The sequence below is a fragment of the Corvus cornix genome, chromosome 2 (genome assembly GCF_000738735.6).
Source record: "Corvus cornix cornix isolate S_Up_H32 chromosome 2, ASM73873v5, whole genome shotgun sequence".
Lineage (NCBI taxonomy): Eukaryota > Metazoa > Chordata > Aves > Passeriformes > Corvidae > Corvus > Corvus cornix.
This window is the reverse complement of record NC_046333.1, coordinates 106120563-106148303: the sequence shown is the minus strand read 5'-3', so window position 1 is coordinate 106148303 and position 27741 is coordinate 106120563. Positions and strand designations below refer to the sequence as shown.

At 36.2% G+C, this 27741-nt stretch overlaps 1 protein-coding gene across 1 annotated transcript in view; it reads right to left on the bottom strand.

Annotated features, from left to right (window-relative positions):
* Nucleotides 1-27741, bottom strand: part of MIB1 (MIB E3 ubiquitin protein ligase 1) — a 78388-nt gene that overhangs the window by 39024 nt on the left and 11623 nt on the right. Inside the window, 10 exon segments of the mRNA XM_039548257.1 lie at nt 5125-5276; nt 7719-7916; nt 11602-11709; nt 12725-12858; nt 13970-14114; nt 14422-14605; nt 16064-16268; nt 17519-17585; nt 25025-25129; nt 26927-27056. Coding sequence (XP_039404191.1) covers nt 5125-5276; nt 7719-7916; nt 11602-11709; nt 12725-12858; nt 13970-14114; nt 14422-14605; nt 16064-16268; nt 17519-17585; nt 25025-25129; nt 26927-27056 — 1428 coding nt within the window.

Genomic DNA, 27741 nt, shown 5'->3' with positions numbered 1-27741 from the left:
AAAGCAGCTGCAAAAGGGAACCTGCCAGAAAATGAATGGGGGAAGGGAGGGAGGAGGGTGACGCGGAAACTGAAACGTTCTTCCCCAGTAAAGTTTAACGTAAAGAAATAAGGGAGCTCGACATGATTAGAAACTGCAGTCTGAGAATTTCTAATCTAGTCTAAAATTTGATTACACTAGACAGGAAAAAGTTAAAACTGTAACTATGATTTGATTTGAGACTCATCCAAAGATCATCAAGGAAATACTCAAGGACAGAACAAACCTGTACAAGCTTTTCTAGTACACAGTTTTTCATTTTGCCATCTCCAAATTAGTGAAAGAGTTAAAAATTTGCATTGACAAGAAACAAATTGTGTAACATAGAAGAAAGCCACATGTTCTTTGTGCACTGTTCATGTGCTTTAAAATGTGTTACCGAACTATAAGCTTCCTGCACTCCAATGCTTTGCTAAAGCTGGTAAAATGGAACCAAATCACCTCTTCAATGGATTTGGTCCCCTTCAACCAGCTGTAGCTATGCATTGATCACTACAGGATTTCTCATGTTTTTAAAACTGGACAGAAACCTGCTCAGAGCAGTTTCGTAGTCCTCTCCGCAGTTCAGCTCAACTTCTAGGCAGCCTGAAGATGGAAGGTAACCAGGAGCATAGCAAATTCTGTATTCCAAAATTTCAAGTCTGTATTTGTAAATAAATAGCTACTGGTGTTTAACATTATGTCCATATGCAGTGAAAATTCATCTCTTACAACATTTATAAAGAAGGCAGGTAAGCAGTGAAATAAACATTTCCCAATGATTTACTGCCTCTTGTATTTTTCCTCAAGTCTGGTGCCCCTTCTAGCAGAACTGATGAAAAAACCCCAAAAACCAAAAGGAAACTATCATGAACAGTACTGGTAGGGCAGGTTTACTTTCTAGCCACCCCTCTCCCCTTGTTTTCATTGCACAAGGGAGGAAACTCCACAGGGCAGGAACTGTATTTGCCATTTTGTATCTGTCAGGTACATTATTTACTATTTAAAGATAATAAAATTGTCACTGACCTCAACAGCTACATGCTGATCTGCCATCTAATTATAGGTCTGCTCATGGAGATTATACTCTTTCTTCAAACCAACTTGAACAAAAGCATTTTCCAAAGCATTTTCTGACAAAATACTTTAATAAGAAATTTTAAAAACAGGCTCTCTTTGCACTCAGCTTCAACTAAGCTTAACCTACACTTACTGTCCAAACTGCAAACACAAAAGCAAAAAACCATTTTGACTGGTTTAGAAAATAATTGTACTACTCCCATTACCTCAGAACTTGTCTCTCTGAGGACCTCCATGACAACACAGCCCGTGAGTCCTGCAGACACTTCCTGAAGACAGTCATTAAGACTACATAGAAGTGAGAAACCCCGCCTCTCAATTAAACTGCCACAATTAGAAATTTCACTGCCAACCCATTCAAACCATCTGCACATCTAAAAACAAATGGAGATCTAAATAATAAGAAAACCATGGGGAAAAATTACAATTCTATTTTAAACCACAATCTCCTACTTGCCAGCTTATGAACATAAAGATGACATACTCCTTGCTACTGGAGAGCAATACATGAAATCTACATTTTACTCCAGGACTTTAATTTTTTGATTTGAAGTCCAGCAGAATTTACTGCTCTGAAGAACTAATCATACACATGTGTGAAGTCAGGTCAGCTCCAAGAGCAGCCTCTATTTAAGATGCTAGCTGCAGAGTGAATAAAGCTCTCTTCACAAGATACAATGCAAATCTAAAACTAACTGGGGCAACGGATATAAAATACGCCTACACTTCACAGTCATGTCTTCAGCTCAAAAATCTGAAGTCACAGGTATGCGAATAGATCAAACACAAGCAAGAGATGATAACATGGCAAAAATAACCAATCTGTACAGTATTTTCAAATTTTACTCCCCTTTTTTCTGTCTGAAAAAAATCTGATTAACACTGAAGAGGCGAAGTCTGCCAAGCTTTGAGGCTCACAGTACTTTGAAAAAAGTCCAAAATAAATGCACTTTTAATATGACTGACTCAGTTAAAAATCACGAACAAGAAACCATGTATTAAATAGAAGTTTAACTTCCCCACACTTAATTTAAAATTTCTTTTTAGCTCTATCTCCCATGCACAAGTTTAAAGCTACCTACAGCATACACTAACATCCATTCTATATTTCAACTTTATACATTAGCACAAAACCCAAAAGTTCTCCTTCTGTACCAATTCACAAGATACAAAGAGAAGCAAAATACAATAAGGAGAAATATTATACTAAGAATAGGATGCTCTCCGAAACACACTGTACTTTGACTTGTGGAAAACACAGCCAAACTGCCATGGAAGATAAAATGCTGAGAAAATCTAAGCTTTTTGACAAAAATCGCTATCTTTCTTATAATATTTATCCAATATTCAGACATTTAAAATAGAATGTATTTGTTTTCATATGAAAAATTTAAAACTTTGGAATGTTCTTCTCAGCCCAATTTGTGGATTTTTTCTTGGACATTTATCTCCCTATTATTTATAAAAGTAAGAAATCAAGAAAAAAGAGGTTTTGCTCTGAAAATGAAATTGGTTCCAAATACCTATTTGACATCAACTGGAAAAAATACTGTAGAAATCCACTTCAGTTTATTGTGGTACCCATGCACTTAACACATGCATTTATATTATTATCCTCAACAAGGAAGAGGTATGTGAACTTATCAATACTTGCATCCATAGCATGTTTTTAATTTTGAGAATTTTAGATATGCACACAAATGCATACACATTGATATACACATATGAATACATGTCTAACTTTTATAAAATAATACAGAAATTACATAATATATCTATACATTTGAGTATAAGGGGAATTTAGTGCACTGTATTAATATAATGCACCACATCCTGAAGCCACAAAAACTCCAGTTTAGGTGGAGCAGGAAAGCTTAGATGAGGAAAGATAGGTCCTTAAGTAAGATTTCAAGCAGAATGTATTGTTTGTGACCCACAGCAGCAACAAGCTAAAGATCAGGAAGTTATTTTAAACAGTGTTTTAAATAGCTTTGTGCTTAGTGCATTTAACAGATCAGTAATAGCCATTGTTGTATACCAGACTAGAAAAACAAAGTGGTAAATATTAAGACTTTGGTTTCATTCACAAACAGGCAAGTGGCAGAACTACAAAACCAGCAATGAAACAAATGAGCACCACTGAAGTCTCAAGGAATATAAAACTCAACTATTAAGTGAATCAAACTATTATGACAATTTTTGGCCAGGGGAAGAAATCAAAATAGATTTATTTTGGTTTCATTTTCAATCATTTCTTCCCAGGCTGATGGGTAAAATATCTAATGCTGCAAGCATTAGATATTTTAGATGAAACTATTACTTCTGTGATGGGAAACAAAATTCTTTTTCTGCATGCTTGAGCAGTGCTCAGACAGAACTGCAACCAAAAAAGAATATTGAATATCTGTTTTAGATTCAAGTGAAACCCCACGTATGGGGAGAACCCACACAGCATTCAAATCACTAAAACTGGAACATTTTCCTATACTTCCAATAAAAACTTCTGTAAAGGAGAGAGGATTCTGATTAAAACTGCACTATAGCTCACATTCTACCAACCACTGAACTGACTCAGTTTGAACTACAACTTGGATCTCTCCACCAAAGGAATGGTCTGTCACTCCTAAACCACTCACCCACCGAAAAATCTCCAGCACATGCCTATGAAGAACATTTTTTCCCCATACACTTTCCCTGCATCTCATATTGAGATTATGGTCACACAAACCAACTACCACAAGAGCTAAGGAAAAGCGTTGCAGGGAAAAAAACTAACAAAAAATACCCCACCTAGGTAACTGAGACACAAAGCAGTGCTCCTTGCTAAAGCTGTTATATAAGTATGAAGAATCCACATTACAGGAAGAAGTTACCAAGTCAGACTTGAAAGAATTGTCTTCTGAATGCCAAAAGAAACTCCCTTCACTTGGTCCTTGACATATTCTCTTAAAGACCTTTTATGAGTACTGTAGAAAATGGTAAACACATTTATTCATCCTATCAACACTTCCAACCACTAATTTTACTTCGTGAAATGATTCCGTTCCACAGACATAGATAAATAATTATGTTTACTTTTTAACTATCAGTCTTGATAGCTATGTTCTAAGAGACTAACCTACATTTTAATCCCATATACTAATATAGGCGGAATTTATACAAATTTACAGCCTTATTTGCCCAACTTCTCCCAACTGAAAAGCTGAATTCAGTAGTAAAGAAGCAAACACATACATTTCTTCTTTTGTGTAAACTGTACTGAATACTCCACCCCAGGATAAAGTACTACTGAAGTCTTGTTAGCATGAGAGCTTTGAAAAATAACATCTATCCACAATGTAATAAGGAATCAGCAACACAGCCTTTCTTTAAAGTTCTATCTATGCAGTAGTTTTCAAAAGCTATCTTAACTGAAAACTGAATGTACACATACAGAATGTGGCTTGTATAAACAAACTGTGCCTTAAAATGAACTTCTTCAGTTGAACTGCTATATAAAAGCTGAAAAACAAAATTCCTTCTAGATATACTTCTATGAAAATGTAATTAACAGTTTCATATACTGAAAAATATAATCAAATGCAACAATCCTGAGAGTGCCTTATAACTGTATGGTTTACTTAATAATTATCCAGAAATAAGTATTTCTAAAAAATTCAAATCCCTTTACCAATTCTAGTAGTCAAGAGGGGAAACATAGCAGTATTTACTATTTTTATCCTATTTCAAGATTCCATCTTCAAGATCTTACTTATTAACTTACTTATCAAAACTTTAATTGGCAATGACAGGAAATTTCTCAGGAATTTGGAGTTACCTGAATACAGCATTAAACTGAACAGACTCCCAGCTTCATTCTAGTAAGGGCTTCCAAGCATTAGAAAGATGCATTGCTAAGCAACATTGACGTTTAAGAAACACAACTACATGCAGATTTAAGGGTCTTCTGAAAGAATACCATAGTTCTACCCTCACATGCACTTGTTTTACATAGGATAAAAAAAATCTTTAAAAAGAAATCTATACCTAGGGTTTCCTCTCAGTGCAGCGTGGTGAAGAGCATTAAACCCATTGTTGTTGGTGATAGTAACATCTGCTCCAGCTTCTAACAGTACAGCAAGGATATCATCACGCTTTTTACTTATTGCATCATGAAGTGGAGTGTCTCCTTCAGAATCCTAAAACCAAAAACAGTTTACGTCAATTTTTGCATGCATCCACATTAAAAAGATGCTAAAATATCACTAGGAGAACTGACTACACAAACACAAAACAGCTCTTCCTGACCTGGGAGTGCTGTTATACTGCAGAGTTCAGAGCAAGCTGCTTCTCATATTGCTCCAGTTCTGCAAATGCTTCAGTGGGAAACCCTACCCGGGGCTCCGCAATTGTACACTCACACTACTGCCAGAACTATGCTCTGCATCCCATAGATGTCTTACTGAAGACACTGGGGTAGATAGTGACTTCTCCATGCCTCTTATCCAGATGGAGTTGATGGCCAAATTACAATTTATGAGTAACAGGACAGCAACAAAAACTAACACTGACAGAGAGAAGACTAGCCAGGCAGAAGGAGGCATGGAATTTTGAGTAATAAATGCTAAGTTTAAGCCAACAATTAACCATGTAAAAGACAATACTAAAGTGACAGTGTGAAATAAAAGCACAGGCAAATCAAAATAAAATGCAATCCAAGGACTAAACGTAGGCATATCTGTTGTTTCAACTGAAGCAGATCATTTTCCATGAAGCAAAAGCCAATGTCATAAAGTAATACTAAACTTTTAACTTGTTATGGCTAATACAAAATTATATTACACAAGATACATGATAATACTTAACTGCATAATTGAACAGGCAAAGAATTTATATTTTTAACTTGATGTTTTGTGTTTCAAATATCCCAAATAAGGAAAAAATACTTTTTACTCCTAGAAAAGGACTTTGTACATATTCAAGGACTCAAATGGCTGGACTGAAGAGGAATGCCCTAGACTTACAGCGAGAAAACACATCCATTTAAGCTTATTTGCAGCTACATAGGCAAAAATCACTAGATTTATGTTCCAGTAAAATTCTTGCACCATATAAGTCAGGAAGTCTTTTGTCACCAACACTGACTCAACTGCTAGCTGACTAACACAGAAACTGAACATTTTAGCAGTACACTAGTATGAAAACAGATTTCTAGAGTGAGAATCAAAATCTGCCAAACAAAAAGTGCCACAATATGGATACACTTGAATAAGTGTGAAGCAATTAGCCAGAACTAAATCACGTAGCTTTTATATGGTTTAATTGATCATATTTCCTGAATTTCCTGTTTACAAACTAACGTATGTTTCTGTTTACACAGTGAAGTTGCTGCAGTAGTAGAGTGCTGGCCAGTTAAATTCCAGTCATGCCTCAGTCTTACTCCCCTGTGCTCTCATTGACCAAATCAATCACCTACTCACATTTGCACATCACAGTTCCTCAGCACACACGCTGAATCTGTAAGTTCATTCTTTTCAACAGCAATTGTATTTTTCCAGATGGAGCATCATAGTACCATTCTACTGACTTTTTCAACTGAAACAGAATTCTGTAATCTAAACTCAGGCAAATCCACTTTGGCTACCCATACGTTCCTATGTGACTTACAGTCACCCTTTACTGGTCTCAGCACATCAGATTCCTTATTATATCTACTGTTCAACAAATACTAAACAGGGTCTGGATGGACATAACAGCTCAACCTCAGCAAGATCAAGACAGAACCTTAAGAGTCAGGTAGAAGGAGATAAATGAACAATCAGTATGCTCACTAATTTCAAAAAAGTTTTTGCTCATCTTCTTTTACGTGGATATACAGCTTCCAAAAAATCTGATTACTGACATGGCAAAACACGGAGGCAAGGTGTTATTACTGCATATCTTGATTTGCCCAGGCCACTACAGCTTTGTCTTTCTGATGCAAATCTCTTCAAATTTACCCATTCTCATTTGTTTAACTAATGCGGTGCATGCAGCTGCATTCAGCAGTGTGGACGGATACCTCCTTATCTGACAGCACATTTCCACTCTACCTTCTAAACAGGACTTATGTTGCTGCTTCCATCACCTTCATTACAGATGAAATTACAGTACTTGAGATCCTATGCACGAGGGCTTTCCAGATAAAAAGCTGAATACTTGAAAGTGAATCTGACTAAATAGTTCTATCAATGATAGGTCAATTTTGGGAAAAAAATTAAAGGTTTCTTTTAGCAAAAGATTCCACAGTATCATCAGCCTGCTAAACTGTAGCTTGCAGAAGGAGCAAACAGTTGTGGGTTCAATATACGAGTAATTAATCTGGAGGGAAGGTTAACAATTAGAAATAACTAGTCTGTGAAAATACCAATTAATATCAACTGTCTAGAGTAAACCAGGTGTCAATCTAGCTGTCAAGAAACAAACAGACTTAAATAGCATTTTTGTTACAGCTGATCACAAGTTGGGGTAAAAGTTGAGACAGACAACTTTACGGTGTCTGTTTCTTTCAATCCCATTTTCCATAAATTTTTATCACCTCCATGCAGCAAATCATACAGTTCAGTAGCTGAAAAGTGAACCTACTTTAAAATTTACTTTACCTGGAGACTGGGATGGCAGCCAAAGTCCAGTAAAGTCTTGACAACCTGCAGGTGACCTTTGTTGACTGCAATATGGAGCGGAGTCTGCCTGCGCTTGTTGCGAGCGTTCAAATCTGCGCTGCCTCGGTGCAAAACCTCGATCACAGCACCCTCGTCACCGAACGCTGCATGATGGACAGCCCTGTCTCCATCCTTGTCCTAAAGGAGGAACATTCATTTGACCCAGTGTATTTCACATTTTCTTTGCATTTAAATAAGATTAATTTCAACTAACAACTGTACATATTTGATGTAAGAAGAAAAATTAAACTACCATAATACCATTAAAATACCTAATTAAATAATTGCTCAAACAGCAGCAATAGAGGATGAAGAATCAGTTCATATATAAACACGCATCTTCTACAACATAAGATACTCTACAGCATGTACAACTATTGCCCTGAATCTTTGTGTGACGTGTTCCTCAAACTCAAAAGGATTTATTTGGGTTTCTACTACAAAACAACCACTGTCAAGAAAAAACTCAAAATAAAACAACCAAAAAATCCACAAAAAAAATCTAATGCCCAAACAGTATTACACTTAATATCCCAGGGTAGTTCTTCCTGTAACCTGGGAAGCCTTACAGATTCCAAATCATAATGCAAGACATGAGTATTTCTTTGTTCATACAATTAGGTTAGTATTTATAAGGATTTATTATGTGTCTTAGTTTTCATTTAATAAACATTTTCCAAAGGAGATTTGTGATTGATGATGACATTAAGTAGAAGTTCTGATACTGTGATGATGATTCACAGCATTAAAACTCTGATTCAGTTTGTTTCAGTTTCACCCAAATTGAGAATTAAAGTATGAAAGTAAAATTTGTCAGTTTAGGCTATTTTAACATTCATAAAAGTTGACTGTACAGCATGAATCATTTTTAAATATCAATCAAGCGATTTCAGCATTAATGTCAGTATACAAAAGATAAACGTAAAATGGAAGTTATACATGATGAAATAACTTCCATAACCTAGTTTCTGAGTATTTGTGCATAGTTTCATATAACCATCCATTTGTAGGATTCAATTTTGAAAAAAAAGAAACACTGAAAATTATAAAATAAAACCCATGACTTATCAAGGGCTCACTGGCTCTCCTGAGTTAGCTTAGTTTCTCATCAATTTGCTTCTTCAGCAACATCTTTCAAAAGTATTTTTTATTATATAAAACACATTTCTAATATATTTTACACTGATGCAAAAATTAATAGCTCTTAGCATAAACTGTATTTGCACAATGAGACTAGTTACAGCGTTTAAAATGGTGGAAGAAGACTTATGCCCTAAGTTTCAGATGCACCTTTTTGAAAATATGGATATGGTTTTCAAATGGTCAGGGCACTAAATACCAGTTTCAACAGGTTTTGAAAAGATACTTTTATTCCTTCCAAATCAACTCATTCTACCAAGTTGCCTTCTCAGATCTCAGGATTCCTTCTCAGGCTCATCTAACATGAACAAACAGTGAAAAGAAGCCAAAGCCTGCCCATTTGGAAGGGGAAAGGATCAGAAAGGGGAACTTCTCTATATTTTTCATCTCGGTATAAGGATCATTATAAGGCAAACCTTATCAACAGTATGCCAGTAATCCTAAACTGCTACAAGACTTGTATTTACAGAGCACTTGGTTTCACAGATGCACGGTAATTTGTCTTTTCATATTTGCAGTGTGCAAAGTACACCAACATATTTATGAATGAACCCCATACAATTATAGAATGTTTTAGTTTTAACATATTTAAATCTTGAGACACAGCCCCCTGATTTTATTACATCTTAATGTATAGAATTCCTACTTTAATGAGCAGAGGTCCAAGATCAACAAAACAAATAATCTCAGGAGCTAAATCCTACCCAATAGCAATAATTCATCTAGAAAAAGCTAGCATCTAGTAAGTCATCTGTCCTAAGAATTATATTTAGATATAAATCTCAATAGTAAAAGCACTACATTTCTATACATGCCAACAGTACAATATTGTCAGTACTGTCAATATCATAACTTACAACCAGTAATTTCTGCAGCCTAGAAAGTTACATATTTTTACTATGTAGTATCTATATCAGGCTTTTTGAGCTATGTCAATAACAAACTGTTTTCTGACTGAACAGAGGCCACTTGTACTCTACATTAAGACATCAGAGAAAAACACAGGAGACAACGAGGGCATCCCCAGAAAATGTCATCATGAACGTATATAACGACTGTAAATGTAAAAATATCCAACTTAGCTATAAAGCAAGGAAAGTAAGGATTTTTATCTTCTGCTTCCATACCACAGACCACAATGGTGAAGTAAATGGACTAAATTTTTGCTCTCTGCTTAATGGGATAGCTCTGCTGGATCTTTGCATTTTATAAACAATTATGTTTATAAACATTATAACTATATAAAAATATTTATAAACAGCTTACATTTTTTAAAGCCTAAAAATATAACTACTAATCTAATAATATTATCAGAATTATTAATATTATAATAACCAAGGCAATTATATAATTAAGTGGGAATACCACCTTCACTTAAGGAACAGTTACGTGAAAAAGGCTTTAAAAGTCAAATAAAATCCCTGACAATTGTTTTTCTGCTAGTGTGATGGTGCTTCTGAAGCCCAAGCAAACATGAACTTCACAATTCTAGTGCTAGCAGATTACCAGGTGTATTGTCTTCCAACTGTTTAAGTAGTGCTTCTACCTACCTCTTTAATGCTTCTAACCCTTTCTTCAGTCCACTACTTGATTAACATGGCAGCTCTGAACACCACAGTACAGATGAAAAGCAGTTTAGTCTAATTTTAACAGTATATGCTTTGTACTGCAGTGAAAGCACTACTTCTAAAATGAAGTTACTTCACAGAAATCAGACCACAGCAAGTACGTATTGCATCAATCTAAGCCATCTTTAGAATTCAGCAGGAAATCTTTATAAATTAATGGTGTATCTGTAAATATAAAAATAATGTTGGTTCCAAGAATTACATTGCTTCATTAACATTTTAATATTCTATAACTTCTGTATATCAAATACAATATAATGCTAGATGCCCAAGCATGTGAAGTCATTTTTCTGTTATGCCAACAACTGGGTGCACAATTAGTTTCTCAGCATTCCACAAGGCTTCAATTTTCATTCTTAATGAATCAAATTTGATAGATTCTTTTTGTGAATCACAAAATGAGAAATGGTTGCAATATCAGTGCATTCTGTGTAAATAACTGAGTAAAGATCAACTCAAAATGCAAGTATCACAGTATGCTGATAGAGAATTCTCACAAACAATTATTCTAAAAAGCCTAAACAAGAGAAACCCTTCCATTTTCAGTGAGGTTAAGAAAAAATGCACTGAAAATCTGGAAGCAGAGCTGGCAGTTCCTACCCAAAGATACTGCTATTACTTTCTGCTTAAATCTGCTTTAGTTAAGAATTGAAAGATTTCTCCTAACTGAACACTGTATAAGAAGCATGGCAAGCATGTGGAGTCAGAGATGCAGCATCTGACAACATCTTTTTCCCTCAATGCCACAGGCAGAGGTCCTATTGCGTTCTATTGTTGAAATGAAACAAAGGAAAGAAAGAAGGGCCTTCAACACATACTGGTTTACATAGCTCTATTATGTTAGTATTGTATTTCATTTAATAAGAAGTGTTAAAGAATTAGATATTGACCCTTTATAATACTGTTAGTAGGAGTCTAATTTGGGCACACAATCACAATAATAAAAGCAGTTTTTAATTCTCTGACATTTAAAAAGAAGGCAAGTCGAGTAGAATTGTCATGCATGTAACCAAGTTTAAGGACACATGAAGCATATCTTGAAATTTTTAGGTTACCTCTGCTTCTACATCCACGTTCTGTTTCAGAAGCAACTTCAAAATGTCGACATGGCCATTCTGGCTTGCAGCTTGCATAGCTGTGTGTCCAGCACATTGCCCATTCACCTGGAACACCAACACGTGGAGGTGAGTTGCAAGACACACACACGGATGTACCTGTGAGGCTGTTTAGCAGGAGAAAACTTAAAGCAACAGCACACATATCACAGAATCAAATTAACAATTCTTAGCTGCCTTCCTGGCACAGATAGAGAAGATTTAGGAGATCACTTATTTCATTTCTATAGTATTAGCTAGATTGAAGGAGAGAAGAAGAAATGGATTTATAACAAACATTAAGACATTAACGATACTTGGATTAAAAGTGTCCATCTTTGGGTGACTCCCGTAAAGGCAAGATTTTTGACAAGTCTCAGATTTATACCTGTCCTCTGCTCTACAGTACATGTAACTTCCTTGCCTAATTTATGGCAACAACAGGAGAGAGTCTGAACAAAACCCCACATTTTGTAAACTCCAAATCAGTGCTCAAAACTGAAGTTCAGACTCTTAACTGTGAGCATTACTACTGCTGTAGTGAGAAAAACTGTGACTTTAAAACATGTTCCTGAAATGAAGTTCTGTGATTATTAAGCATTTTCTTTCAGACTTTTCAGTATTAGGTGATTAGACAAGTTGGTAAAAGGAATCTGAATGAGAACAGATTAGATGATTTACCTCATGAGTTAATAAAACTAAACAAAAACTCACAACAACAACAATCATCCTGAAAAATCTACCCTCCTTCCTTCTATCCCCCTTGAAACACAAGAATTTGAAGACCTTTCAGTAATTCTGAACATTTGGGTCTCTGCACCGACTCTGGCAGCCAGAGGTTGAAAAGTATTTTAATTCATGGCAGACAAAAGAATACAAAATCTATCCAGCACAAAAGTATGTACAGCTCTATGTTCACACAGCCCACACACATTTCATAGGACAACAAATGGGAGAAAAGACACTGGAACTAACTGTACTACTTCTAAGAAGGCACACTACTGGCAAGGAGTATTCAGGACAGCTGCACTTCCTTTAGCACTACAGGTCCCCAAAAGACGTACTCCCAAAACAAAACACTCACATCTACATCTGGCCTCTTTAGCAGGTCTTCCACTTTAGCAACGTCTCCATTGGCAGCAGCTTTAACCAACTCTTCATTGAGATCTCCAGATTCTTGGGTTTCAAATAATTTTTTCAATAGCTGGGACAATCTCTCTGTAATTATTAAACAAACGATAACTAAGATTACAACTCTAATTACACAAGAACAGAAAAAAACCTGGCTACATTTGTGGTGTTTCTAAGGCCATGTACATAGTAATACACAAACCACCATAAAATGGCAGCTGTAAAATATTACTGAGTTCAAAGTAAGAGCTGCACCCCAGTACCCTTTAGACAGTGCAGACTGCCACATCAGACACTTCAGAACAAAGACGACTGAACCACGAATAGCTTTTCTCCCACAAAAGTGCGGGGACAGCTTGCTGTAACAGACTTCCTAAAACATCAGGTATAGCCTGTCTTCTGCGATTCGAAACACTGAGTTGTATTACTCTTCTAGATAGTTTTATGGCCACTGTGACTTAGTTTTCTGGATTTTTTTCCTAAGGAGTCATCGATGCAGTGAGTTTTCTCAATAAAGAACTAAAGAACTATGTAGGAAGGTTTATTGGCATTAAAGCAAATATTTGAAGAGGAAAAAACAACTAGCTATGACTTAAAAAAGGAAAAACTCTAGTTTCAATTGATCTGTGAAACTGCCAACAGAACATAAAACACATTGGACAGTCTTTCTGCCTTGTTATTATATGAATGACAGCATGTTCAACAAAACTGAAGCGTGATTACATAGACACCAAAAAATCCCACTGTAATTAGTCAGAGGATGTCTGACTAAATTTTAAGACAGAAATTTTGAAGAAATAAATATCCTGAGTAACAACCTGCAACAGATCCCTTGCTTATGCTTGCTATCTTAAACCACTTATTAAAGAAGGAGGCTGCTTGTTACTGCCAGTAACATTGTCTTCATGCCTTAGTCCCCATTTCAATTTAAGGTCCCTTCCAATCATTTTGAAGTCCTTAGACTGGACCTCCAAAGACACACCTGCACTGTGACCAAACAGAAGCACCTGACCAGTATAACATCTCCATATTGACTGCAAGCTTTTTTTCCTATCTTTCTCAAGTACAACTTCAATTACCTAAACTCCAAGTCTATCACTAACCTTGCATACAAACAATGTATTAGTACTTAATAACAACTTTTTAATTAATACAATTACTTGTCATACATATATTACTGGTTATTCTTCAAACTTACCACCAGATGCATTACTTATAGCAGATCCTGCTGATGCCACCTTTGAGACAGCTGCTGGATTATAGGTCCAAGATGTCCCACAAACCTCTACCTTTAAGTCACTGTCTGAATAGATCTGCTGAACCCGACCAACTTTACCTAAAGTCTGAATTAAAAAAAATATCAAATGCAAATAATATTAAAAATAAAATATTTAGAAATCGGATTGTTTTATATAAATTTTATGAAGTCCATTGTTTAGCAGTACAGTCACTGCTACCTTTAGATAGGTTTCATTAGGCTAAGCAGACTGCTACACCTGAGCAAATATTACACTGTGTTTCATGAAATACACTTTAACTTGGAAGAAAATCCCTTTTAGACTCCCACAGCCTCCAGGCATATTACCAACCATAACCAGAAATACTGTACAAGCTTTACCATTCTATGAATGCAAACACACAGCTACTCACTGGAAGCATTGCCTCAGCCCACTCTCCATGGCCTCTCTGGAGAAGCTTGATTCGCTCCAGGTCGTAACATACTTGAACAAGGTCACCCACTTGGAATTGAGAGGTACCTCCTTCTGCACCTTGAGCAGCATCTCCACTTCGGACAACGTTGGCCTTGGTGAGAACAGCTGGATTAAATGTCCACCTAAACAATGAATCATTTCAAGTAGATTTTAAACATACAAAGTGAAATATATGTTTAAAAACTATCTGTTGGACAAGTTTCTGCTTGTATGCCTACAAACTTTCTGTGATTAGCTACTACGGATACTATATTTGTTGTTACACATTTTTTGTCCATAAACTTGCCTGTGGCTCATTAATTCATTAATTGTGGCTCATTAATTAACTTCAAGGATAATCTTCAGAGATACACATTTGTAAGAAATTAAGAAATATCCTGCCTAAGGGGAAGCAAGCTGACACCAATGTAAAACTCCTGAAAGTAGCTATACAGTTGATTTATTTTTCTGAGAATAGGAAATAACTGGTTGAAAAGCAGGAGATCCAAGTTGTCTCACAAAGGACTGAACTGTCAGGAAACAACATGGGAAGAACACAGAATTTTGGCCCCTCCCCCAAGGTCAAAAGATGCAACATTAAGTTATAAAAGTACTCTTCAACTAAATGGATGTCCCAGATACACCTCAAATTTCAATAAAACTATCCTATTGGTACTATAAATTTTACTGATTTAGAGGCATTTAGCTATTTAATCAGGGAGGAAACCACAAGACACAGCAGCTCCTGTCACTGACTGCTGACATGACTACGAGAAGAAAAGCGACTTGCATCTCTTTAGCTGGGAAAACAGCTTTGCTGTTCATTACTTTGCAATATTAACAAACAATATCTTGAGGGAAATCCTGAATGAATAATGTACTGTTAATTCTTTCTGGACAAACTGAACAGGTCAAGCTCCATATACAACTGAAATGATAGTCCGTTCACTGCTACTTTTTAAAGGTAAGCCAAATACTTGAGAGCAAGAGAACAGAAAACCACGTGGCCATATCAGATTCAAACCCAGCTGCACAGCTGGGTTTGAATCTTGTTAACATGGATGCAGCTAAGCAAAATTCAAACCTGAACTTCTTGCAAGGAGTGGTTTTGGCTTCCCTAATGCCACCTATTCTTGGTCTGTATTTACATAAACTAACATTCCTTTGAATAATAAAAGGTTAGATATGGATCACGCCAAGGTGACTCCAGTTTAGACAAGATCTCCCCAAAGTTTGTCACCTGTCTTCTTAACCTATTCTCCTGAAAACCCACAATGAATTGCTACTACCTTTCCTCTTGAAACCATGGGATAGATAATTTGTAATTAAAAAAGAAGTTACTGCTTAAAACACTACATTTTGCAAGTAAGATAGTCCAGAACATAATTTCTTATTTTGGACTCAAATTTTCACCAAGTCAGAGGGGCAGCAAACTTTCTTTTCCCACTAAAGCATCTCCAAAGACAAGCCCTCATTACACATCTAGAAGGAAATCTTAACAGACACAAAAGGAGAAGAGAAAGCTTCTGGCACCAGGTAATCACAAGCACTGAAGGCAAGGGAAGTTTGTTAGAAGCAACAATGAAGGCTATCTAACAAACCTGTTGCCACTTGGATATTGTACTACAATGTCATGGTCCTCATCGATGCCACAAACTGTTCCGGTTGTTGTTAAAGTTTCAAACATGCCATCAGTCCATCCTCCATGGCCATGCTGCAAAGATTGCACAATTTCCAAGTCGAGGTCAATGTTTACAAGGTCACCTATTTGCAGTCCACCAGGGTTTCTGTTACCATTTTGCTCACCTGAAAGGGAGTAAAGAAAAAAAGTTTACATCACCATACTAACTTTCCAGGCAATTTAAAGAACAGATGTTAATTTCTAAGTCTCATAGAACTGTTAAGGCTGCAAAAGACCTTTGAGATTTTCAAATCCAACCACCAACCCAGCACCACCACCACCACACTCACCACTGAACCATGTTCCAAGTACCCTATCCACATCTTTTTCAACACTTCCAGAGATGGTGACTCCACACCAGTCTCCGTAACTGTAACAGCCAACAGGTAAAAAAGCTTCTGAAACTCTGCCAATGGAATTGCGTGTTTCTTGTTGAGTTTTCAAGGCAAATAGCAATGATGCTGGCAAATGCTAAATATTTGTGACAAGCTCCACTATGGGCTCTAACTGGGATCTTAAAAGGTATCATATGGTGTTAGACATCAATAAACACAAAAGCTCTGGTGTCAATGAAACAAAAGTGCTTGCTGGTCATACCTCAAGCATTTGCGCAAGGAGTTAGATTAAGACTTGTAAACAGAAAATTATCATCACTTTAGAAAAACCAGCATTATCTGCTAACGATTTTTAGGCATATAAGTAGAGTAGGAAATTCAAGAAGAAAAGCAAAACTTACTGTAGTATACAGTTATATGACCAAGTGTTTTGCCAAGGAAATGCACATTAATAATTAGTACATTTGTGCCCAATGATCTACAACCTTTATCCCAACTTGCCCATATTTCAAAAAACCAAAACACCTGTCAAGCCTTTTTATACTCTGCAGATGTCTACAGCACAACTAAGACACTAAGAAGAATGAGTCAGTGCAACAGCTGATACAGAAAATCTGAACCAGGATGCCACAACATACACCAGAGTATTACTACAAAGTAACAGGTTACAGCATATGTTCAAGTGACTCTTGTTTATGGCCATGTACACATGCTGCTTCACTGAACATCTCTGACTATTCAAGCCCCTTTTTTAAGAATGCACAGCTATGTTTGGCTTTTTAGAAATACAGTGCACAGGACAAGCAACACAATTTATAACTTAATGAACACTTAAAAGCTCTCTTGCCATCCCCTCAGCACACTAATACCAAATACAATTTAGAAAAGTATGACGATTTATCATTAGTGCATAGAAATGTTACTATCTACATTTCACTAGTAAGGACAGTCCTTTTAGAAGACATTTAAAAAGAAAAGAGAAATCCAGAGTGAGTATAATTAATACAAATCAACATTAATTTACTTCACCTTCAACTTACCTAGCACAGGACAATGGTCTCTGTAGAAAGAGCCTCCTTTTGCATCTTGAACACATTTCAGGTCAGACTACAGAGAGAGATTGAGACAACTTTAGTCCTCAGTGACCAAGTCTCCAGGTCAGTGAAACTAGAACTGAAATAGTCAATTAAGAAAGGCTGAAAATTATGTGTACAAAGAACATGTCCCATGATGCACACAATCTCAAATACTTTCCAATCAGCCTTGACATTCTCAAGACTTTAATAACCTTTACTAATATAGGAGGCTATAAAGGATGTGACAGTTTTAGTTCAAAGACGGGAATTAAAATAACACAAAGCATCTTTGCATTGTTCTACGAAGTTATTTTTCCTTTTAAAAAAGAATTCCGTGAACACAAGCAAGGAAACATCATTTAATGCATGCCAGTGCTGCCCACTCTTCCCAACACTTTTTGACAGATCCGTGTTTAACTTGGAGAAAACCTGTCACTCAAATTCTATAAAATAAAACTTTTCAACTAGAAGGCTCTTACTTCAAAAAAACCAACAAAACACTACACTAAGGTAAATATGGTCTTTTTAAAGAGAAGTTCTAAAGCTCATCCTCCATAAAATTGTTTCATATTATGAGAAAGAGAAATTTCAAGTGTGATAACCAACTCCTATTCACAAAGCCAGAGGATTTTCTGTAAGTCTCCTTTCCTTTACGTTTTTGCCCTGTGTAATGCTTAACTCCAAATAGCTACCATCTGCCATTGTTCCTTATGAAACAATTCTCACTAAACAAAGGGCATTTTTGTGTGCACAGTAAGTTGGGAAGGAGATTGGAAACTGCAAAATGTGTCAGAATATTCTACGGCATGGGGGAGGAAGTAGGGGACAGGTGGTGGTAATGATATAATTAACCATAACTAAACAAATACTTGACAATTCTTTTACCCATGCCTAAGATTTACTGACAGACTGTTCTCCTGCAAAAAGATTAAAATTAAAACTCTGAAGTCTTCCAAATCATCAAGGCTCTGATGAGCACAATACCACCCTTGGCAGCTGTTAAGCAGCCAGAAACAATACAAAATTCAGTGTATGTCCTGATCTACAAAGAATGTAATGCCACTTTAGAAAAATGATGAAGACAGCCAGAGGAAAATAATGAGATTTAGCCGCCCTTCAAATCCCCTGAGAAACCAGAGAAAGAGCTTGCGCAGCGCAGCAGCAGCAGGCTTGTGACAGGATGCTGCCACCCGGTGGGCAGGTGCTGGATTTAGCTCGGCTGCAGACAAAGGGGCTGCGAGGACCACCCCAGATGGCAAACTCATTCATTCCCCGGGAACGAGGGAGACTGAATGTGCCCGGGAGCACTGCGTCTCACCCACTGAATACAAGCCCTCTGTGTCAGGCAACAACCAGCTGTCTGTGAAGGAGACAAGGAGGGGCGCACATGCAAGAGCTGCTGTCACATTCTTCAGAACACTAAGAATAGAGTGCAGGAGGGTCCAAAAATTTCTCCTCCCTGCCAGGCAAAATCAGGGTGAAAGATCACTTGTGTTACAGTAAGTGTTAATGCACTGAGCAGACTGATGGCTAAAACCTAGCAGAACAAACAAAATGTTCATTAAAAGGCTAATTACTATTTTGCAGCTGACATTACTAGGAAGCCCATTACAGTCTCTTAAACTTTATAGAAACAAAACCAAACCCAGAAACCTGCACTTGTATTTTACCCTGCCTGTACTATGCCCTGCACACAGTTTATTTCTGGAGTATAATGATATGCTTGGTTGAAAAACTAAGTGGTAGTTTGGTGTCCAACCTCAGCTTCACAACTGTCTTCCTTTCACTTACATGATGTAGTCAATGTTATATTGCTAAAGAATAAAACAAGAGTCTGATCTAACTATTGCAGAAAAGCAAGGGAACATTCTTTTTATTTCTCTTTTCCCAGAAGCCTTAAACAGAAAAATGGAGGACCCAAACCACACAGAAAGATAAGACACTGACAGATATTAAGGCAGTACAAAACAAACATACATAGCATATGAGTTCCTTTGGCAACTTGGCAAACAGCACTACTAAGAAAAGTATTATCAACATGATAAAGGCTTGCAAATGCCTTAAAATATAACCAAACCCAAACAAGATTCTGGAGTTTTAAGAAAAAAACCTGTATTTAGCTGTATTTCAGTACCACAAAAGCTGGGTAAGCAACTACAGTTTTCCTTCTAGCATGCAGCTGTTACACTAATCAGAAAAGGAAAATAAGCTCTCTCCTGCTCAAGTAGTTTAAGCAAAAAATCAGGGATGTCGGTAAGCTCCTGGTCACCCTACTCTGAGAACTCACGGCAAGAGGCCCCCCTAGTGCACATGGAGCAAAACCATACACGGACGGAGCCTGGATGCACCAGGCTTTGCACTTCAGAAAACACCACTGGGTTTCTACAAGTTATGAGTCACCCTGAGACTTCTGAATTAATCAAAATAGCAGATTGTCTGGAGACGTGCAAGTGCAAAAGGGGAAGTACCAAAACACAGGATGTTAGAATACAAGCTTTAGGCTCACAGTGATACCACCAGAAAAAGAACAACTGAGGCTGAGTGTAACGTAAATACATGGTGGAGATGAACAAATCAGCTTTTCTACAATGACTTGATAAGAGAAATCATTTGATAAATCCCAAGTAGGATTCTTTCGGGAAACAGAAAAGCAAACTATAGATTTTGTAGAATTTGTGTACAATTAGAGATGGAAAGCCCAGTTAAGCAGGCAATGAATGAGAACTCAAGGAACTGCATGGGAACCAGACATTGGACAGCACAGCCCACAGGTCAGTAGTAACAGCAGATGCACATGAAGAATGGGTAGTAATGGTTCTTGCCTACAATGGAGAACTTTGGTCTTCTAGCATCCACATTTTAACTTCCTAAAAATCTGCATTCCAGCAGTATGTGACTGTATCACATAGAGATCACGACTTCCTCAGTCAAATGGGAAATACAGTAAATGTAACACTTTACTTTGACATACCATCCAATTACACCAATGAAAATAAACAACAGTAATTTCATCTTCATAAAACTTTAGAGAATGAAAAAATGTAGAGCAAGGTCGGCAGTGCTGGCAGATGGTGTAAAAGCACCATTATCCCCAACCTCGAGGAGGAAAACAAAGCTGAAGGAGCAGTCAACTACAGGAATAACTATTAAGTTATTCCAATCAATATGGAATGCCATCCATCAAACCAGAGAGGGAGGGTCTACAGACTTGATAAGAAAACCAAGGCTGCTAAGAAAAAAAGGAATGTTTGATCCAGATGCACTAATACAGCATCTAACACCAGCAGCAAATATCAGGGGAGAAATTAACACTGATCTTACAGATACACCTGCACAAATAGTGCCACAGCTGCAGTTGTTCAAGGTGACTACACACAGTAAAGGTCACTTTAAGTCTTTAAACTCACAACAGCTTTAGGCAAGGAAATCAGCCCTTAGGAGGCACATGGAAAACATTCAGTGCATGCTGCTTTGTCACCAGATGAAGGCAACAAGAGACTGGATAAATCCGTACGTTTTAGCTAAAGGTTTCTAAGAAATGCCATATTTCAAACTTCAGGAACTCAAATCCTTTTCCCAGCTTCTTGAAACTGAGAAGTGAAGCAATAAAAGGAGAAAGTAGAAGATGGTAGAGAAAGTGACTGAAATGACAAAGAGGTATGAGGTACAGAAACAATAACAACAGTTTCCTACAGAGGAAACCAGACTTCAGGCAAATCCCAAGTGAATGGTTTATAACCTGTTTATTATAGGCACTTACAAAAGTTTTGCATGTGTTACTTTTTTTTTTAAAGGAAGATGCAGTCTTCCTTGTCAGTTAATAATATAAATAAAATTGGAAAACGATCAATAGATACATTTCTGCTAAATGGAAATATTTTTCTTCACAACTCAGAAAGATGAAAAACTTGATTTCGTTGAGTCTACAGGAGAAATGTGAGTACACCAAGAAGCAAAACAAAGTCTACTGACAATGCAAATAAATGCACGAGGTTAACACAAGTATCTCCTTCTTCTCTGGATTCCAAAACAACTGATCACTTAATTTTCTTACTGACATCTAACTTACACCACAGGTAACGTATTAAAAAACATCTGCTGCTTGCGTAAAGGTGGCCAAAAATTCTTGATTTTGTTTTTTAAAACAATTATGGTCAGCACCTGGAAGAAGTACAAGGACACTAAACTAAAAAAATAATGAAAATTCTTGTGTTTCCTTCCTAAATACCTTACTTTCATTGTTGTGGTGACAAGACAAATGACCAGAGAACTGAAGATTTGACTGACGTTACAGATCTCAAAATTTTAACTGCAGTGGAAGGCATATTTCTGTATATTTTGTAACACTCACATAAAATGCCCAGCATACCAAGACATTTACCTCGATTTTATTTAAAAAAAGGAAGTGGTAACAAGTAATTCTTAAAATCCTCTCAAGCAATTTCAAATAATAACTTCATGGGTAATTAAAATAAAAGTTGATGAACAGACATTAGTTATCAATCACCCAGAGGCAGGCAATCTCAATTTCCCCTATGCACTCACTATTTGGAATTTATGGAAAAAAGTACACCAACACAGATGGCTTACAGATTACTCTGACAATGATGGATAATAACTACAGATACTTTTCAGAGGCTACGCAGATGAAAGCACAATCCTCCATAACCAGAAACAAAGAGAGGCTAATCGCAGCAAAAAAAGGCAAGTGGTACAGAGCAAGGAAATACTGAAGGAAACTGATTCCTAAATAATAAAATTGATTTAGGACACTCCTGACAATGGAACTATTTTCCACTGAAAACCAATGGACATTACCAACTTTACATCCTCAGCTCACATGATATGAAGAAATAAAACCTAGACACAAGCCCCAAAAGCAAAATCACAGTCTTTCCATTAACTTTTTAATTCCATATGACCTCTCTTTACTGCAAAAGGATATATCCACACATTTCTAAAGCAGGTTATGTGGTTAACAGCTCAGTTTGGCTCAGGACTCTGAACACATATAGGTAAGAAATGTGAGTAGTGTAACAAACTATACTAGCCAACAGTAGTTTGTTCTTACTAAGGATGTATGTAGCAAGCATTTTACCTGACCTAACAGCATCATAAACACAGATTTCAATTCAGGAATTTGTGGCCTACGGCAACAGAAACTCCCAGATTTAAATGTCAGACTTCACAAAAAAAAAAAAAAAAAAAAAAAAAAAAAAAAAAAAAAAAAAAAAGACAAGATGCACCCAGCCACTTCATATGTAAACACAGCAAACACAAATAAAACCTCCAAGTACATGACCAGAAATAAATGCAAGTTTTCAGCCAGCACTTGCTGCCCCACAAGCCAAGTCTCATCTCTCCAAAGCTGGCAGGCCAGATAGATTAATTTTGAGGACCAGATGCAGCCTATCAGCTATCAAACAAAAACACTGACTTACAATAATGAGCTGTGTTTCTTTAATCAGCTCCATTAGCATGAGTCAAGTGTCATCCATTTGCAAGTCAGGGTCTCTTCCCAGCTGTATTTACATGGGCACACACTCTTAAGTATTGTTGATTCCACATTCTCTGGACCTTTTAAACCAATTTCCAAGCACCAAAACAAGTTTGTCCCAACTTTATGTGAACTTTCTGACAGTCTCAGCTTTACATAACAGCACATAAATAGTAGTACATAATGATCATGAATTGTACACTTAGCAAGTTATTAATCAGTTATAAAATTAAGCATTACATTCAAATGACTCTCATAGATATCCAAGAATCCATTCTGTCTGAAGTGAAAATTGCATTTGATGAAAATATCAAAGATAAAATTAGTGTAGGAATGGATTATAATTACATTATCAGGTAGCACTACTTACACAGCCTCAAATTATCCTTTCCGTACATCCACATGTACATATTGTTTTCTCTATTATCCTAAATATAACATCTATATATGTAGTCTCACACAGTTTAACAGGCTTTTTTTTTACTTGACTGACCAAATACTTCTATTTCTATCAAACTTGTGTGAAAGGTCACCCTCACCCCTTCAAATTTACAGTTGCAGTACTTAATGAAGTTTTCTAGATATATTTAACACTTTCAGAGGTGGTAAAAGTTTGGAAACAGAATATAGCTGACTTTAAAATATTTTATTTCTTATTAAGGGAATAACTATATCAAAACAGAATATTACTTATCTCAAATATATTTTTTTCCTGAGGCCAGAAGGAATCTTCAATGATTCCACAGCCTTTTACTATGTAGTCCAAAAATTTTAACATAGCAACTGAAATCCTAACAACCACAACAACAAAAAAATCAGCTGATCTGTATCTCATTCTACCTAGATTTTGTAACTGTGTTACTGTTCCATGTACCACAAGAGGAAAGATACCAAACATTAATTTAATGTTATACTACAAAACACAACGTACATTCATTTTGGTCAGTATATAAGGAATTTTCTTTAGAACTGGGGGACACCATGAAGCACATAATTTAATACTGACTCATATTTTACCCCTAGCATCTTCATGCATCAGAAAAGCTCACCTGCACTAAACATGTTTACTCTTTTTAAAAGTAACACTAAAATATGTATTTACCGCAAAAGTGGTATTTATTTTCATTTCTTAAAAATAAACTTTAAGTGAGGCTATAAGGCCAAATAGTTTACATTCAAAAAAGTAACTAGCCATTGTTTAACATCTTATTACTGTTGTTACACATCTGACAAGATGACACTTCAATGTTAAGTTAACATGGTTTTCCTCTGCACAATCAAACAAAAATCATGCAGAGAAAATGCTAATTAAGATGTTTTAAGCAGCTGATAATCAAAGTAACCTTTCCTTGACCCACATTAGGATAAGAAAACCCAGCAACAGAAGGCACTTAGGCTAGAGTCTGACCCATTTTCTCTCTAAAGCTGGAAAAGTTGCTGGAGAAGCTTCAAAAGGAAACAGAAAAATTTAGTGCTAAAGCAAATTAAGGTCGTAATTTAATTCAACACCTTTCCATTTGCAAAAAGAAAATTGCTCTCAATAGGATTCCAAGTGTTGACGGTAATTTAAAAACTGCAAATCTTGCAGTAATCACACCAAAATTTGAAGTCAACTGAAGAGTTCAGGAGATGAAGAAACAGGGGTTTTTTAAAAGTTTGTAACTACGCTTGCCCTTCTTTTCTGAATTTTAATTTAAACACAACAGTAGCACAGAAAGATAAACGTGTGTGATACAAATATTTACTATGGCAGAAAGCAGCTCTTAACTTGTAGTTATTCATATTTAATAAATTCCCAGATCAGACTTTCTTACTAATACATATGCATGACCCTCACAGCTGGATTCACAATGACCTGACTACCAGCATGCAAACTGACAAAGCATATTATAAAGCAGGACCATAAAGCACAAGTTATTCTTACTGCCCTTCTCCCACCATGCATTTTACCCTTTGTATTCTTTTATACTTACCATGCCCTCAAAGCCAACTCTGTAAAGGTTTTTAGCACCATTGTCCCAAAGAACATATGCTGCACTATGTGGACTCGACGCACTCCAATCTTGGATTTCAGTCACCTATTCAGTTGTAAGAATACAAAAATGGTTTCTAGAGCAAAGACTCAAAAGCACAATCTGAACTTAAAAATTTACTCATCTCTTCAAACTAATTAATGATATCGCAGTTCTACTAAACCTGATAAAATTCGTTGTGAAGCTGTTTTCTGCTTGATACAAGTGTTCCCTAGGTGTGTTAAGACAGCAGCCTGAATGCTTTGTAGGCCTATTTTTCTTTTGTGTATTTGGTAGGTTATCTAACTACACAAGCAGAGAACAAAATCTGAACTGCTTTGATATGTTTTCTTTTACCAGAAGCAGCATTTAACTAAGAAAAACAGGATGAAAACTATTCTAATTGCTTCAGTATGTCTGGTTTAACCTGCATTAGCCTGGTGGTTATACACTGTGTTAAGAGACAAAGCTTTATTTCCAAAGCCAATATGTTTAACACCAGTACAAAAGGAGAGTGGAAATGTCTTTCCCTGACATTTCTGAAATCAGGAGGCCACGCACCAAATTCTGAAAACAGTTCCATTATTTTAAAAAAAAAAAAAAAAACCGTTTCCAGAATTTGCTTTCACTCATTTATATTTATTTAAACAGTGTTTCTTCTATCTACAACACACCTTTCCTCATTTAAAAACATTTATATGCATTTATATATGTTTTCAGATGCACAGGCAAACAACTCCTCTAACACAAATTTAGTACACAAAGCAGACTGTGCAGGATAAGACTCCTATTTTGCAAAGTTTCAGAGATTTTGACGTACCTTGACGGGGAAGCGGTAAATACTCGAGATGAAAAAAGCTGCATTTAAATATCCCTTGCTTTAAGAGATTTAAACTTACTATTTCCTTTCAGTAAAATTCAAAATTAAATCCCCAGAAGTCCTAAGGCTTCCATAAATGTCTAGGATATAAAATCAGCTAAACAAGAATATAAAATAGGCTAAATATCATATTCAGGAACTTTTCACTCTCCTTTAAATGCTGTTTAAGTGTACTAAAAATAAATTCAACAGAAAACACCAGGTTATCAAGATATAAGTGCATCCAATTCTCAAACTTGGTGAAAAAAGTCATAGTGTATTTTACACTGCCTGTTGTATGTTCATACTTACAACAAACCTTCATTAGTTCTCAAGGTAAATGGAAGTTGTAAAAGGAAAATATGCAAGGGTTATGATTAGTAACTTATCATTCCATACAATTTTCAATAAATTCAAATATTTTTACTATAGCACTGCATCAAAAGCACTCAATATATTGTCCTAAGCCAGTAACGTAATATCCACACCCAGAACTTACAAAGCTTTTAATTTTAAACTGGAGAAGTCCTTATAATCATTAGGTGAAAAACAAAACCCTAGGGTGCCAGCACTGAAAACCAAGAGCAAGAGATACACAAATGTGCTGCCCCACAAGCAGAAAGACTACAGAATGCAGTGATGACTAGAAAGAGTTACTCTTGATAGCTCTGTATACCCCCTCTCTAGTAATGCTGAAATATGCTCAAGATCTTAATGTTGTTACAAGTCAGTCTTCAACAGACAACCATGACAAAAATATAATAATTTAAAAAATTCTGTGTTGGTATTGTAAAAAATGGAAATGTAAAAGAACTGGCTATAGTATACACGTCCTCCTCTTTCTAAATGATTAAGTATTACACGATAAGATTAAAAAATGTCCAGCCAATTAAAATAGTAACTTTTCTGATTGTATTTTTACTCTACAATTATAAAGGCCTCTGAGGCTATTAACACAAGCACAAACAGGTGCATCTTTTTATTTAAACCAGTTTTATTTTTACCTTTCCTCTACGCCCATTGCCACCATCTTGATCTTCCCATTGCCAGTCAACTCCTCGCACCACCCTGGCACCTGCAAAGATTCCTCTTGCTGTAATTTTCTTTGATTTACGTCGAGACTCCAACAATACCCTGAAGTTATTAAAAGAAGAACCCACAAATGTCAAGATAATAAAGGAAGTCCAAAACAAATCTTTGGGGATGGGAAGGAGAGCATCTTAAAACAAAAATAACCCACAACTGCAGATTTCAGTGCATGAATCACACAAGCAGTACACAAGACAAAAAACCACGAGCTTCCAAAATCTGATTTATTGTATATTTACAATTAGTTTTTTAATTATAACAATTTTTCTCCGAACTTTCTACTACCAGCATTCATCTTGTAAATGCTTGCATATAGATCTGTACTTATATTATTGAATTCATTAAAGTACATGCAGTCATATAAACACATTTCTGTTTCTCTTAGATGTACCCTAAGCTAATACTTCTGTCCCACAACTGCCCTGTCACTTTTATTCAGAATTATGCTATTAAGAGCATCTCTTTTCCCTCCTCCCTCAGTTTATATTCTACATGCTTTTTACAGCATCTCTTGGCAAATTTAAGTCAATATGTTAACATCCATTTTTTCAGTCATATCGGGGTTTTTTTAAAGCAAACCTCTTCTTTTCCTTCTGACTTCAGCAGGACTGAAGTAGACAAGCCTAAACAGAATAGTTCACGACTATTTAACTAGAAATAATCATCTCAAAAGCCACCAATTTTCATGCAACAAGGTTTCTTACTTCATGCCAGGAACATGTTGCCAGAC